The sequence below is a fragment of the Talpa occidentalis genome, unplaced genomic scaffold (assembly GCF_014898055.3).
Source record: "Talpa occidentalis isolate TD23 unplaced genomic scaffold, MPIMG_talOcc4v2.1 talOcc4.18, whole genome shotgun sequence".
NCBI classification, from domain to species: domain Eukaryota; kingdom Metazoa; phylum Chordata; class Mammalia; order Eulipotyphla; family Talpidae; genus Talpa; species Talpa occidentalis.
The window spans coordinates 42,968-60,245 of record NW_023601851.1 but is presented as its reverse complement, the minus strand read 5'-3'; the positions used below and the strand labels follow the sequence as shown (position 1 = coordinate 60,245).

General features: G+C 38.6%; 1 protein-coding gene across 1 annotated transcript in view; it reads right to left on the bottom strand.

Moving 5' to 3' along the window:
- LOC119250803 (histone demethylase UTY-like) overlaps window positions 1–17,278 on the bottom strand; it is a 129,839-nt gene that overhangs the window by 100,674 nt on the left and 11,887 nt on the right. The window contains exons 3-4 of the mRNA XM_054697750.1: window positions 12,894–12,948; window positions 9,735–9,769 (exon numbers count right to left, since the gene is read on the bottom strand). Coding sequence (XP_054553725.1) covers window positions 9,735–9,769; window positions 12,894–12,948 — 90 coding nt within the window. The remainder of the gene's footprint in view (window positions 1–9,734; window positions 9,770–12,893; window positions 12,949–17,278) is intronic.

Sequence of the window (17,278 nt, the reverse complement as noted above, 5' to 3'; positions counted from 1 at the left end):
GAGATTAAGCACAGCCCGATGAAGCTATCTGCAGCACGAGTTCAATCCCAGGCCACCCAGGGAGGTGACCCACATGGCACAGCAGACCTCTCCCGACTCTCACACTACTCCCTTCAGCAGTCTATTTCAGTCAGTATTCCTGTTCTGTTCCCCACTCTGTCTCTGGTGAATCCTCTCACCCTCTGCAACTCTGGCCTGTACCCCAGTTCTTGTATGCATAAATAAATAAATCTTTAAAATAGAAAAAGACTTCTAAACATCAAAACATGCTTACAAACATTTATTTTGACTCGCCCTATAAAACTATATGCGCTCACGTATGTTATGAAATTAGCAAAAGTAACACAATAAATTAAACTCAAGGAAAAGAGAAAATGCAGAAAAGAAATTTAATAAATGGAAAACAAAGATGTCTTTGAAAAGATTAACAATGGATTTTTTTTTTTTTCATTTGTTTATGTCACATGAAAAGCTCTGGCAAGACTGATCAATAAATAAAGAAGGGGCAAATGAAAAAAATAAGCAAAAAAAAGCCTCATAACAGACCTCAGCAAGCATTACAAACAAATATATGGCACTAATATGTAAGTGAAATTTAAACATTTTCCCCAAAAGTAAAACTCAGCCAACCTAGAGATCCACGATCTCCTCCAATCTAGTAAAAATAAGGTCTGATCCAGTAATTTTAATGACATAAAAGAACTAGTAAAAAAAAAAAATCTTTAGGGCCTCCCCTGTGGCGCAGCGATTGAGCGCTGGGTTGCAAAGCTGCCCACAGCCTCTGCAGCACCGGTTCGATCCCCAGCTGCTCCCCGGCCACCAGAGGAGGGTCCCACATGGCGCGCAGACCTCTCCTGCCGCCCGCTGCTCCCCTCAGCAGTGTACTTCGGTCCTTCTGCTGCTCTGCTCCCCGCTCTGGCTCTGGTGAATTCTCTCACCCTCCCGCACTTCTGACTGTACCCAGTGCTTGTATAAATAAATAAATAAATCTTTTAAAAAAAAAAATCTTTAACACAACCCCCTCAAAAGAATATAAAATAATGTGAAGCTGTGAAAAATTGAAAAAAAAAAAAAAAATAGCGCCTCCCTGGTGGCACAAGGGGTTAAGCACATCACTATGAAGATATCCGCAGCAACAGAAGCATGAGTTCGATCCCCAGCCAGAGCGCTACCCTCATGGCGAAACAGACCTCTCCTGTCTCGCCTGCTGCTCCCCTCAGCCCTATATTTCAGTCAGTCCACCTGTTCTGTTCCCCACTCTATCTCTGGTGAATTCTCTCACCGCCTACACTTCTGGCCTGTACCCTAGTTCTTGTATGCATAAATAAATAAATCTTCTAAAAAAAAATTAAAAACTAAGATCAAATAAGGTATTGTTTCCAAATTTCTGTGAATCAAATTTAATTACCCAATGTTTCAAAGACATTACAAAAAAGTTACAACCGATCTTTATCATGAAAATAGATGCAGAAACCTAATATATAACACTAAAATCAACAATGAACAATAGAAATACATTTCAACCAATTATCTTTATATTAGGAATGCAAGACTGGATTACTAAGTAAAAGGTAACTGTTGGCATCTGATTGCTAACAAGATGTGGAAAACAGATTTTTCTTTATTTCTTTCACCAAATACAGCTAAATGCGATCTATATTATTTTAAAAGAAATACCAGAATCTTCAAAAGACAAAATATGAAAGGGAAGCAAGAACAATATAGCATGAAATGAAGAATTACTAGGACTCTGGTTTTTCATGTTGATTTGTTTTCTTCACTTCATGTTACATGAAATATACCTAACAGCTTCTTTGAAAAGTCAACAACATGGAAACACTAACATGTGCACACAGAGGTTTAAGAAAAGACTGATCCCTCTAGCTTAAAAAGTAGGAAAGGAGGAAACAAACATCATGTATCTCCAAACATATCTCTATAAAGTAATACATGTAAATAATTAAATAACATTTAATTTAAAATACAGACCGAGAAAAAGCCAATTCCCAGTTTTGAGAATATATAATTATATAATATATATGGGAAATATATATGGGAAATATAATATATATGGGAAACTTTGCTATTATCCTCTGCCATTTTGCTGACTTCTGTAACTTAAAATTAGTTCAAAATAAGTAGTTTGAAAAAACTCAGTATAACAAAATGAGATTGGTAAAAAATAAGAGCTGACTTTCAGGGCCTCCCCTGGTAGCGCAGCGGTTGAGTGCTGGGCTGTGAAGCTGCCCACAGCCTCTGCCGTGCAGGTTCGATCCCCGGCCACCAGCAAGGGTCCCACAGGGCACACGGACCTCTCCTGCCGTGCCCACTGCTCCCCTCAGCAGTGTCCTCAATCTGTCTGCCTGTTCTGCTCCCCACTGTGGCTCTGGTGAATTTTCTCACCCTCCCACGCTTCTGACTGTACCCAGTGCTTGTATAAACAAATAAATCTTTAAAAAAAAAAAAAAAAAAAAAGACCTAACCTTCACCAAAAAAAATTTTGGAAACTATCACATGACAAATAATATGTCTGTAAAATTTCAAAAATTAACTATGAACTTTACAAGCACATTAGTTCTGAAAATGAAAAAGACCTGAATATATGAATATATGCCCACAGAATATTTTTTACGCTTCAGTTAAATTATTTTGACACATCATTCATATTTTTAGGTAATATGTTTACAGTATGATTTGTAACTGACAAGGAAAAGATCCACTGTGATAAATCATAGAAAGCACCAAAAACTATACAATTTACATATTTCTAAGAAAAATAAACACAAGTCAAACTTCACGTCCCACTCCATGGTAATAGCACTGACATGCAATTCAGTATGCCAAATTCTAATTTTGCAAATCCTCAAAATGCATCTTAGATAACAGTAAGATTCCTGACACTAGTCAAGCTGGGTCTCAGTCCCAACCAGCCTGGGGGTAAGATGCACAGCCAACCCTCCCAGAATAGTCTATGGCAGAAACAGACAGGATACAACACTATCCACAGCCCAAACAGATGCCAGTTCCAACCAGACTTAGGGTGGACTCAACACCACACCAAATTCTAAAGGCCCAGCTGCCTTGTACAACACCAAATTTCTAAAGGCTCTAGCTGCCTTGTACAACAGTGACAGAAGAGGACCATGGCACCTTAAAAGTGCTAACTATAGCAGAACAAACTGAAAGTACAGAAAAAACAAAGTACATGTGACCACACAAGTACCCAAGGGACCAATACACGACAAAGAGAAAAGTAATCTCCAGAACTAAGACACAAACACAAGACTTTTCCCCCCAATCAAATACAGAATTCAAAACTGTCATAATCAATCAAAGAACTCGAACAAAAACATAAAAGAAAGAAAAGAAAAAACTAATAATCAGTTTAGACATGCAAGGCAACTCACAAAAGCAAGCCAATGCTTTTGTGCTATTCACAAAGTCAATGCTATTCACACTCAATGAATAGACGATCAAAACTAAAGCTCTAAATAACAAAAGGATCAGAAAAAGTAGAACTATCAATGGTGAAAATGAAAAATTCTGGGGGAAAGACAAGGAAACAGGATAAACAAAATGTAAGTAACAATCAGTGAGCTCGAAGATGCAAATGGAGGAAAATTCAAAATAGAAAAATAGTGTTAGAAGGAGAAGAAAACACTTTGAGAATTACCTGACTACCAGGAGAAAAGTATATAGAACACTGGAGGCATCCCAGGAGGAGAAGACAAAGTAGGTAAATGAAATCTACTTCCAGGAATAAAGGAAGAAATCTCCCAAACTTAAAAGAATAAGTGAATATACAAATACAGGCAACCAAAAGCACACCAAGTGACCTACACAAAAAAACATTAAGTAAGAAAGACAACCAAGAATATTCTAACATCCTGCAAAGCTCCCCTTCAGATATATGGAAGAAAAGATCTTTACTTACAAACGGAATCATAAAGAAGTTCCAACCATCAAAACCCCTCTCCAAGAAAGGTTAGAAGACGACTTAGGATTTATACTAAAGAGAGGAACAAACACAAAGTGAATAAGCAACTAAACAGAATCCTTGGCCTCCATGGTGGCACAAGGAGTTAAGCACTGTGAAACTATTCACAGCCACTGCAGCACAAGTTCAATCCCCAGCTGACCAGGGAGCTGACCCACATGGCACAACAGATCTCTCCTGTCCTGCCTGCTGCTCCCCTCAGCAGTGGATTTCAGTTGGTCTGCCTGTTCTGCTCCCCATTTTGTCTCTGGTGAATCCTCTCATCCTCTGCATCTATTTTGAATGAATGAGTGAATGAGTGAGTGAGTGAACAGAATCACAAAAATAAAGACATTTAGTTTTATAAAATGTAAATAAATAGAATCAAAATGAAAGCAGACTGGAGATCTGAGAGATACTATGAGGGGAGAAGATGGGGGGAGGGGGAAGTAGAGAACACAGGGAAAGAATTTATGGTGAGTGTGGTGGAGGACTGTGGGCAAATCTTCCCTTGGTGACAAACCTATGGTGATTGCACCTGAAGGAAAAATTCTATATTGTGGAAAAAATAAACACAGATGTTTAAAATATACAAAATAAAAGACTTTCAAAAATGAAAGATGAGAAATTACAACAGATTCTTCAGAAATTCAGAGGATAGTCATAGATTGCTATTGCCATTTATATGCAAACAAGTTCGACAACCTAGATGAGAGGGGCAGTCTTAGAATTCCACAACCATCTGTGACTGAATAGGAAAAAAATAAAACCATAAACAAACCTATAACAATCAAGTAGGATGAAACATAATCAAAACTCTCCCAAAAATCAAAAGTCTAGGACCAGATGGCTTCAGAAGCAAGTTCTACCAAACTTTCATAGATGAACTAATTCCTATCATGCAAGACTCAAAAAAAAAAAAGGAATATCCCTCCAACAAAATTTATGAAGACAGTGTTATATTAATTCCAAAAAAAAAAAAAAAAATCATGAAGAAAACTACAGACCAATCTCCCTAATAAATACACACATAAAAATCCTCAATAAAATCTTAGCAAAAAAATCCAACGGGGCCACAGCAGTTGAGCGCTGGGTTGCAAAGCTGCCCGCAGCCTCTGCAGAGCCGGTTCGATCCCCGGCTGCTCCCCGGCCACCAGAGGAGGGTCCCGCATGGTACACAGACCTCTCCTGCCACCCGCTGCTCCCCTCAGCGGTGTACTTCGGTCATTCTGCCTGCTCTGCTCCCCGCTCTGTCTAGTGAACCCTCTCACCCCCTGCACCTCTGGCATGTACACAAGATCTTGTGTGCATAAATAAATAAATCTTAAAAAAAAAAAAAAAAGTCCACACACCACTACTATTCAACGTAGTATTAAATTTTCCTAGCTACTGTAATCAGGCAAGATAAAACTACAAAAGGAATCCAAATGGGAAACTAGTAGTAAAGCTATTTTTATTTGCAGATAATACAGAGGGGACAAAAAAGACTGCACAGCAAAAACAATCAAAATAATAAACCAGTTCAGTAAGTGGCAATAAAATCAACACACAAAAAATCCAGTTGCATTCTTATAGTCAACAATGAGCCAAAAAAAAAGAAGAAATTAAGAAAGGCATCCCATTTTTGATCTCATATACAAAAAATTAGGGAACTGTTAATAAACGTAACAAAGGAGGTAAAGGGGCCTCCCTGGTGGCACAAGGGCTTAAACACAGCACTGTGAAGTTGCCTGCACCCTCTGCAGCACAAGTTCAATCCTGGGCTGGCCAGGGAGCAACCCACATGGCGAGGCAGACCTCTCCTGTCTCGCCCACAGTTCCCCTCAGCAGTGTATCTCAGTCAGTCTGTATGTTTTGTTTCCCACTCTGTCTCTGGTGAATCCTCTCACCCCCATATCTCTGGCCTGTACCCCAGTTCTTGTACGCATAAATAAAAAATTTTTTAAAAAAAGAGGGGTGGAGGTAAAGGACCTATACAAGGAAAACTACAAACACTGTTAAAGGAAACAGAAGACACAAAGAAATGGAAATAGGGAGAATCCCCACTGTCAAAATTGCCACCCTATCCACAGCAACTTATAGCTTCAATGCAATCCCAATAAAAATCCCAACAGCATTCCTCAAACAGCATGGCATTGGAACAAAAAAGCCATGAAGGCCAACAGAACAGATATGAGTATTGGAGACCCCTAAGGCATAAAGTGCTGAGACAAGGAAATATCAGAGTTGTGGTTGGAAGACTGGTCTTGGCTAAAAGTCTGATTAACAGGGGTCAGAGACTGGCACAGAGGATTGGCCGATTACAAATCAGGATATTCTTTCTTGTGTCTGCGAAAATTTTTAGAGGACAGACTAGATTAGAAAAGACACAGAATAACCTAATAGCACAGAACCTTGGTGGTGTATCTGTGCCCGACAAGGCCAAACCCTAAGAGAATGCTTCACTGTCTAGTAACTAACCAGGGAGGGCAGGGAGCATTTGTAGCCATAAAAATGAGTGGCACTGGGCACTCAGGATGCTTGAGCACAGAATGACAGGCCTTACGTTCCCTGGGTCCCGCTTCCCTTAAACTCTATTCTGTGTCTGCTATTAATTTCCTCGGTTCAGTGGGATTCCTCTCTGGACTCCAGCAACTGAGGCCACTGAAATAAAAACCATACATATATGTACACTCAATCTACAGCAGAGTGAATAATATACTCCAGAACAAGGAAAGTTTCCTCAATAAATGGTGTTGGAAAAACAAGACTGCTACATGCAAAAGAAAAACAGTTGAAAATCAACTCCAAATGGACAAAAGATTAGGATGTAAGATATGACACCATGACACCATAAAATATATAGAAAAAAAAATCAGAAAAAACATTCCATGATAAACTTTAGAAACAACTTTGAGACCTTATCTCTACCAACAAGGAAAACAAATAACTAGGATTACATCATACTAAAAAGTTTCTGTATACCAAAAGAGACAGTAATTAAAATGAAGACACAAATACTGAATGGGAGAAAATATTTGCACACCGTATATATCTGCAAATGGGAGTGATATCAAAGATCTACAAAGAACTTATACAACTCAACAAACACAAAACAAACCAATCAAAACTGGGCAGAAGATGAAAAAAATGTTCATGATTACTTATCATCAGCGAAATACAGATCAAAAACCCAATGAGCTGTCACCTCAGGTCAATGAGAATGGATTATATTTAAAAAACCAGAAACAAGTGCTGGTCAAAGTGTGAAGGAAAAGCAATCCTTTCGGTGGCAATGGAGACTGATCCACACCCAGTGGAAGCTGTGTAGAAGTTCTTCAAAACACTGAAAATGGATGTGCTTTTTTTAGCACCAAACAATATCACTCCTAAATGTCTAGCCAATAAAAAACAAAAACCTGCATGCCTGTGTTTACCGCAACACTATTTATACTGGCCAAGATATGGAGACAATTTAAATGCCCCAAAATAAAGAGCTTAAGAAAATGTGGTAAATATACAATGGAATACAACTCATATACAAAAAAGGATTAAAAAAGGACAAACATGCCATCTGTGGCAACAAGGATAGAGCTGAAAGGGATTGTGCTAAGGGAAGTGTCAGAAGGAGAAAGATAAATATGGTTTAACTTATATGCGGAATATTTAGAAACCAAACATAAACCTTGACAGTGGACCATAGATCTGAGGCATCCAGGAGAGGAAATGGAGAGCCAATGGATGATTGTTGGCTCTCTTGAGGCTGGTGTTCTGAATTAATTCTAAGACATATATTGTGATGTAAATCAACATTACCTCAATTAATAAAACTTTACACAAAAAAAAAGGAGGGGGGAAGAATGTTCAGATTAATAGGATGTCCTACATTCAGAGGATATAGCTATATCAACTATATATCAAGAACTATATCAAGAAAATATGGAAATTCAATTGGGGGTGGGAAGGTACAAAAAATTAATTCTTTTTTTTTTTTTTAATGGCTTCCATGATTGTTATTCCATCAGCTGGATTTAGGAGTCAGCCACTTAAATGATCTCAAACTATCTTATTATACTCATTTATAATGGAAAATGGAAGATGATAGCATCTTTCCTCTCATTTAATTTTGGAAACCATCTAGACCCATGCACTAATTTTATACTTTGGTGAAAACGCAGCAGACACCACAGAAATATCCTGGCTATTATAATAATGCTGCAATAAACATAGGAGCAGGTTTCCTTTCCAATCAGTGTGGTGGTTTTGTTTCTATAGGCTAGACACCTGGGAGTGGAATAGCTGGGTGCTAAAAACAGCACACCGATTAAAGCAAAATATTCTAGAACTGAACTAAATAGTAATAAAACCCTATGTCATGGTATGGTAGTAAATGTGAGTATACTGTACATTACAAATGATGTTTAAAAGATAATTTGGGGGGCCTCCCCGGTGGCGCAGCGGTTGAGCGCTGGGTTGCGAAGCTGCCCGCGGCCTCTGCGGCACCAGTTCGATCCCCGGCTGCTCCCCGGCCACCGGAGGAGGGTCCCACATGGCGCGCAGACCTCTCCTGCCGCCCGCTGCTCCCCTCAGCAGTGTACTTCGTCATTCTGCCTGCTCTGCTTCCCGCTCTGGCTCTGGTGAATTCTCTCACCCTCCCGTGCTTGTACCCAGTGCATGTATAAAGAAAACAAGCAAACAAACAAACAAACAAATAAATAAAACATGCCTCTATTAAAAAAAAAAAAAAAAAAAGATAATTTGGGCCTCCCCAGTGGCGCAGCAGGTTGAGCACAAGCGCTGTGAAGCTGTCCAAAGCCTCTGTAGCACGGGTTCAATTCAGGGAAAAGCCCACAAGGCAAGGCAGTACTCTCTTGCCTCGCCTGCTGCTACCCTCAGCAGTGTATTTCCATCCCTCTGCCTTTTCTGCTCCCCAGGCTCTGTCTCTGAATCCTCTTACCCTCCCAGTTCTTACATAAAAATTAATAAATCTTAAAAAAATAATAAAATAGGGCCTCCCCTGTGGCGCAGCAGTTGAGCGCTGGCTTGCGAGGCTGCCCGCAGCCTCTGCAGCACCAGTTCGATCCCCGGCTGCTCCCCGGCCATCGGAGGAGGGTCCCACATGGCGCGCAGACCTCTCCTGCCGCCCGCTGCTCCTCTCAGCAGTGTACTTCGGTCCTTCTGCCTGCTCTGCTCCCCACTCTGGCTCTGGTGAATTCTCTCACCCTCCCACACTTCTGACTGTATCCAGTGCTTGTATAAATAAATAAAAATAAATCTTTAAAAAAAATAAAAAAATAAATCTTTTAAAAAAATAATAATAATAAAATAAAAGAATTCAACATTAGAACAAAAATGAAATAGAATAAGACAACACATTATACACAACTAAAAAATTTTGAAAAGAATTCTTGATATTAATATGATTACTGAAAAACACTTTTAGTCATTTTATAGGATGCAGATGATTCAAATTTAGAAGTAAATTATATTAAATGGTCTAGATGGTTTCCTTCCACCATACAATAAGCAATATTTTGGGACTATATTAAACTGACGGTAGATACCAAATGATACACATTTTAAATACACACCTCAAATTTATGAACTTCAAACATATACTATGACTGTAATATTAAACATATGCAAGAGTTAATACTTAAATTCAATTTAAGTAACTGAGATTTAAAACCTAAAATTTTCTTATTTATTTCACTTATTGGATGGACAGAATTTTGTTATTTATTAGCTTCTATTTAAGAAAAGTAACTTAAAAACTTACCTGGGTTTCATACAAGTGGGCAATATGAAATTTAACTACAAAGATCAGGGAAAGATTTAATTATTATGCAGTTGACATTAAGGTAATAAAAGTATAGATAACAAAATATAAACGTAAGCAAGTGATAAAATATAGATCACAGACTTGCTTTAGTACACTTTTGTTTTAATAAAACAATATACAAGTAAATCTACTAAAGATGAAATCTTAAGGAAACATATCTATTACATAAAATTTAACATTTATTTTTATCCTGAAAAGCAATATATTTAAAACATTAAAAAACATCAGCTAGAGGACCTCCCTGGTGGCGCAGGGGTTAAAGACAGCACTATGAAGCTTATACCAGCCACTGCAGCAAGAGTTTGATCTCCGACAGGCCAGGGAGCTACCCACATGGAACAGCAGACCCCTTCTGCCCGCTGCTCCCCTCAGCATGGTATTTCAATAGATCCGCCTGTTTTGCTCCATACTCTCTCTGGTGAATCCTCTCACCCCTAGCATCTCTGGTTTACATCCCAGTTCTTGTATGCATAAATAAATAAATCTTTTTTTTTTTTTTTAAAAAAAGGCAAATCAACAACTAGTAAATACAGAAAAGTTAAAATTGCAAGGTAAATGCAATCTCTTCAGATGTAGATCCTGATAAGATATTCAAAAACCTTAAAACAACTTCAAAAAACTTAAAACCTTAAAAACAGTTGTTATTTATTTTTTTAATTTTACATAAGTTTTTATGTTACAACAAATCTTGTAGAAGCAACATTTCCCAAAAATCATAGGTCAGTATACCTACAGTAAAATCACCGAACGTCTTTCAATTTTTCAGAATTGAGTTTCTTCATAAACAAAAAAACCCCTCAAAATTTCCAAAAGAAAACAAATTTGTCAAGTACATGTATCTAAACAATCATGGAACAACAGCAAGTTTTGATTCCTTTTCTGATGTTCTTCCTAACAACTACTTCCAATATCTAAGGTATGAATGATTAAACAAAAACAGGATCAACAAAACCAAAATCACAGTATATACAATTAAAAAATTTCAGTTACTTAATTTTATGATTTTTGTCAATAACAAGTCTCTTTTCTCCTTTTTTTTTTTTTTTTTTTTTAGGTTCTAGTGGTAAGAATCTTTGAAAATTATATATAGGACATTTATGTATATTTATGACATTTCTCAAGGTTCAAAACTACCATGAAATGCTTATTAGTATAATAATGTCTATTTTTCTCTCCTTTATTTTCCCTCCCAACCCACCCTTTCTCATTCCCTCTTTACAATAAAAATGTTAAAACAATAAAAGCTAAACCTAGGAAGAATAAAAAAAAATTAGCCATTATTGTGAAGTCCTGGTAAGTTTTCTTTCAAAAATAATCACACACTTGTAATATCTCTTTATCCAGACTGTTGAACAGCGTACTAGGTATATATAAATTCTCCCCATAGAGGGAAAACACATCCCAAATTTCTGTAATTAACTCTAAAATCAAGTGCTCCCCACTCTGTCTCTGGTGAATCCTCTCACTCCCCTCACCTTGGGACTATACCCCAGTTCTTGTATGCATAAATAAATAAATCTTTAGGAGGAAAGAAAAGACAATGTGAAAACCTCCATATTTCATTTTAAAATATATAGCTGACCACTGAAAGAAACATGAAATTGAAATGTGGCAGAATTTAATTATACATGGATTCTCTTATAAATTGATAAAAACTTATATACTGTAACACTACCTTATGTAATACCTAAAATATACATAATGTGTTAATTAGCAACATGCTCATGTAATTTTTAAGTGTTCTCACTGTTAGGGGGAAAAGGATGTCCTAAAGCTAATTTCATACAGGCTTTGTGGACGCCACCCCCACCCAAGGCCAAAGCCAAAGACACTGGGAACTCCAAATCCCATTACCACCAAAGGGAAGGTGGCTGGGACCTGAGGGTGGGGTTAAGCAGCCAGGTTGGTATAAAGCCAGACATGTGGGCTTTGGAGGGGCCCCCCATTTTTGGCTCTCCGCCAGCTCGCAGCATCCAGCCAGCTTTGAGAGTGCCTTTGGGTTTCCAGGTCGGCGGATTGAGTAGACTTTATTTCCCTATTTTCTCCCTGAGTTGCACATTTTCCTTCTTTCCTTTTCCCTTGTAAATAAACCTTTTATTAACCTTCTGTGTGTGCCTGTAGTGTAGTATTAATAAGTCCCTTTTAAGCGCGCGGGTGAGGACCCAAGCCAGGCAACCCATTCAATATTGGGGCTGCCCTATAACAGCTTGGTGCCCAACGTGGTTTCCAAGCTTCACCCGTGGTTGACCAGCCCAAAGTAATTTTTCTTGCGTTGGTCACCATAAAGTGCACTAGGTCTGCAGGACTCACAGTGAAAATCTTTGTTTCATGTCTTGAAAAGTCTGGTCCGCCCCCCCACCCCCACCCGGCGCATACGGCTCTTGTGGGTATGGTTTTGACCCAAATGTGGCCTCAACCACGAACTTCACCAGTTTTATCCTTAACTTGAGTTCTTTCAGTTTTTTTCACATATTTCATTATACATAAATTTCAATTACACAAATATTATTTTTGGAGTATTCTAATAAATACTATTAAAATAGTATTTATACTATAATCATATAACCATACAAGGTTTCATAATACCTAATTCTTTCAAAAATAATTGTATACAAACATTCTATAGACCCAAAACAGCATGTTTTCTTAAGTAGTTATTTGCATTTTACTCAAAAATAAAAACACATTTGTCATTCACCTTCTTTTACATTTTACACTATTTCTAATAGTACAAGTATTTCTAATCTACCCAATTTCACACACTCAGGAAGAGTTTCAGGCAAGTTCTGTGGAATAAAAAAAATCCTCAAAGGCATTAAACATAGGGAGAGATAATTTTTCCACTAATTATAACTTGCTTATGTTAGTGCATTATGAGTAACCCAAACATATCATTGTCTACAAATCAACTGTCTTAAGGTCTCTGAATCAAGTTCAGGCTACCCATTTTTATTCTTAATAACCACAAAAACAAAGATGTAATAGATTTAAAAAGGTATTCATGGCCATGGTTTAAAATGTCCTACAATGTCCTATACGAACTTTATTTCTCCAATAGGCAGGGGGGAAAAGCCTCCTATATTGAAAAATACTTACTTTCAACATTGGATAAAGTACAGGGATTACAGTCAACCAGAGCTAACTGGAAATGCTGCAAGAAAGAAGTAAAAACAGTAATGAACAAAATTAGAGATACAGAAAATCAATTTTTATATTTCAGATTTTATAATCTAGCATGAAAATTAAACCATGTTACAGCAACAAAACAATTAAAATTACTATCATTTAATAGCTATCATTTGGAAAGTGAAGTGTTATGAGATTATTTCCACAAGAGAGTTAAGAAAGGATGTAGGGGAAAACTAGTTTTATTTACTTACCCTATGTCCATTTTCAGTAGGTAAAAAAATTAGTATTTTACTATCCAGGAAATAATAAATAATAAAGATACTTAATGACAACTGTTTCAATTTTTTAAATAAAATTCTGAAAAATTCAATGGTCTCTTAGTACATCAATACTTAAAGGAGATCGAACTTTAGAAATAAACTTACTGTGAGAATTATCTTGACAAATAAACATATTGGCTTCTACTGGTTCTTCAGTATCACTATGTCAAAGTATTAAAATCTATAGTTCTATGCACATAGACATATTAAAACAATCCCTGTTCAAATACATCTGAGAAACACACTTGTCCTTTAAAAGAAAGGCAAATTGTGTATAAAATATGTAAAATGATACATGAATTACTTAAAAACTTATAGCTCTACTTCTATACCAAATTAAGTCTACCAGTATGTAAATATATTTTGTAAATATATATACAGATACATATGGTAGTTATACATCCACAATACATATAAATTAATATTAGATATAAAAAAGCTATCACTAGTGATCAGTTGCCAATATTTATATAACATTATAATGAAAATGTGTTTCTCTATAGATAATTATTTAATAAAACATGATTACTGCAGAAATGCAATAACATCTGATATTTATTTATTTTTATTTTTTTATTTATACAAGAGCTGAGGTACAGGTTGGAGGCGCGGGAGGGTGAGAGGATTCACCAGAGACAGAGTGGGAGCAGATGACAGAAATATACTGTTAAGGAGAGCAGCCAGTAAGGCAGGAGAGGTCTGCCACAGCATGTGGGAATCTCTCCCTGGCCGGTAGGAAATTGAATCCATGCTGCAGAGGTTGTGGACAGCTTCACAGGTCTGTGCTCAATCCACTTAGCCATAAGGAAGGCCCAGCATCTGATATTTATAACTGATCAATATAACCTCATTTACATAAATAAACTGTAGACAATGGAAACTTCAAATTTTTCAAATAAGAAACAACCATTCTATAAACTATTCCCACAAAAGTATATTAAGTGTTCAGAAACTCCAGTAATTGTTCATCAATTAAAATCATGATTTTTTTTTTTTAGATTTTTTTTTTTTTTTTTTTTTAAATACAAGAGCTGGGTTACAGGCCAGAGGCGCGGGAGGGTGAGAGGATTCACCAGAGACAGAGCAGGGAGCAGAAAGGGCAGGCGGACCGAAATACACTGCTGAGGGGAGCAGCGGACACTACAGAAGAGGTCTGCTATGCCATGTGGGACTCTCCCCGGAATGGCCAGGATTCAAACTGGTGCTGCAGAGTCTGAGGACACCTTCACAGCACCGTGCTCAACCCACTCCGCCACCAGGGAGGCCCTGAAAACAATTTTTAAAATGTAATGTGAACACTGCTCAAGGTGGGAGTGATCATGCTCAGTAAAATAAATCTGAAAGAAAGGAAAATATCAGATGATATCACTTATAGGAAAAGAGGGAAACTAAAGGTCCCCCAAAAAGGGGGAGGGGGGAAAACTTGCAAGCAACTATAGCCCTGAAAAAAACTAGAAAGGAGACCTAACAAAACTAAAACCTGACTCATGGAAGGAGGTGGGGGTAGAGGGGATTAAAGTGACCATTAACCTAGCTATATAGAAATCAAGATACTTAGTTAGGTACCAATGCCCATATTACAAAGCATAAGATCCAAGCAGGTATCACTGCTGTAGGGGGTGTCTAGAGCACAGACCCAAGGGTAAAGAGATGGAGATTGAGCCCATTGTGTAATATCCTGTCCCTTTCAGATTCTACATAGTTATCTAAAATCTGCAATTAACCAAAGTCTCAAAAGCAGTGAGCCCCTTCCTGTGATTATGCAGGCAGATGCTTCTTTTCACCCACTTTCTCCCTCTGCAAGGCATCCGTTTCCTGCCTGCCTGTGACCTATACCTGTCAAGACTTCTCACTGACCTCCCTCAAAGGAGGCCGCTCTCTTCAAGGCCACCAACCTGCGACCACGCAGGCCTCTCTCAGCCCACTGGTGTCAGTGCAAGTGTCTTTAACTGTTTTATCCCTTCCTAATAAACCTGCCCTTAAAATATTACTAGTGTAACAGGGTGGTCCCCAGGAAAGGGGGAGGTTCCAGGTTCCCTGCCCCACCTAAAAGGAGGGTGGAACTGAGCAGAGAAGAGGCTGCAGAGGAGACTGAGGAGACCAACTTTGTTCCTGAAGCCTACATGGACCGGATGCCAACGGTTCGCTCTGATCCTATATGGAGTATTCCAACAAAGCCAGCTAAAATTGTTGTTTAGTTATTCTGCCCTGTGATTTTATGCCAAAATAGGTAAAATGGCTTAAAAGTAGATTTAGTTTGCAAACTTTTGCCATGCTGTTAAAAAGTTTGGGATCAAGGTTGAGAAAATTTGTGTTTTACATAAGTTGAACCATTTTAAGATTTTTTTCCCTGTGATTTTGATATATTTGCTGTCTTGTTTTAGCTAATGCGCCAGATTTTTTTTCTTTTGGCTCGGATAATGGACTATTTTCCAGTAATGGAAAACTGTCCTACTGGACATTCATGGACAATGCTGCTGACTAATTGTTGCTTCTCTTACACACATTGTAACCCTGAAAAAAGACTGTCTCCTAAGACTCTACCCTGAGATTTGTCCACCATAGATATGGTGGAATAAAAATTAAAAGGGGGGATTGTAACAGGGTGGTTCCCAGGAAAGGGGGAGGTTCCAGGTTCCCTGCCCCACCCAAAAGGAGGGTAGAGCTAAGCAGAGAGAAGAGGCTGCAGAGGAGACTGAGGAAGGAAGGAAGCAGGATGGAGCCAGAAGGAGACCTGGAGGAGGCGCATGGAGCCTAGAGACGAGGGGAGAAACTGTGCTTGTCTTCTGGTCGTAGACTGGGTGACACAGATGTGGGTTAGACCTGTGGGGAGGTGACAATGGCAGCTTTTATCTGATTTTGAGTTTTGCTCTTTTCCCTCCGGCTTGTCTGGTTGTTTCTGACCCTTTTCTGTGGGTCCCCACTGGAAGATGCTTTAGACTATGGCAGGCTTTGGGGCCTTGTTGTGGGCCGATCCCATATGGATGGACATTTACCCACGAGGGGACGGGTCACTTTGGGTGCTTCATTTAGAAAGTAGACTCTTCGCCTTACATGTGTTGTTTCCTAGTTTTATTAAAGTTCCTTCCCATTAAAGTGTCATATGTTTTGTGTTGATGCGGCGGATAGCAGAATCCATTTAGAATAGGCAGGTTTGCGGGGTTTAGGCTGCCCCCTCCCTGTCCTGTAACACTACCATCTCTGTTTTGCGGAGAAACTCACCTGGGAAACTCGCTGCTTGTCGCTGAAATGGGAGCTCTGATGAAACCTTTCCCAGAGTGAACCCTAGGACCCCACATTCTTAAACCCACTAAACTCTAAAAAATAACACTTAAAGCAGGAGAAGCGGTTGGAAAAGGGATCAAAATAGGTGAAAAGAGTGAAAGGTCCATATGGGAGGCCGGAATGCAGAAGCCCACCTAGGGGGCGGACTGCGGAAACCTGCCTGGAGGATTCAGACAATGCGCCTCCCCAATCCCGCTAAGGGTCTCTTCTCTCACAAAGAGCCTCTACCTGCCCCACGAATCTTTTCGCGCTCTACAAACTTCTTCCCGCCATACGAGCCCTACTTCCCACCTGACCTCTCCTCACCATATAAAGGCCTGCATCCCCCTGACAACGTGCGCGCTGGCTTACTGACCCCCACCTTGGGTCCGTGAGGTCTGCCCAGGAGCAATAAACTTTCCCTTCCTCTGAGGAAGCTTGGCCTGACTGTTCTTTACTGCCTCCTACCTTTCAAAGAGCACAAGGGACAATGGTGATGACTCACAGGTGAGGTGGTGGTGGGAAATTTACGGGGACTATGACAAACAGGAGAAACCAAATATTGTACAAAAATGAAAGAAATAACTTCAAAGAGCTATTTCAGTATTTCAGAGGTATTATAGATAAGATTGCAAAGAGCAAAGATAAGTAAAATTCAAATTACCCAATATAAAGTTAACATTGTCAATATTGAAGAACCTACAATAAAATCTGTCTGGAACAATGAAAATATTAAAAATGGCAGGAAATTTTTCTGCTTTACTGTTT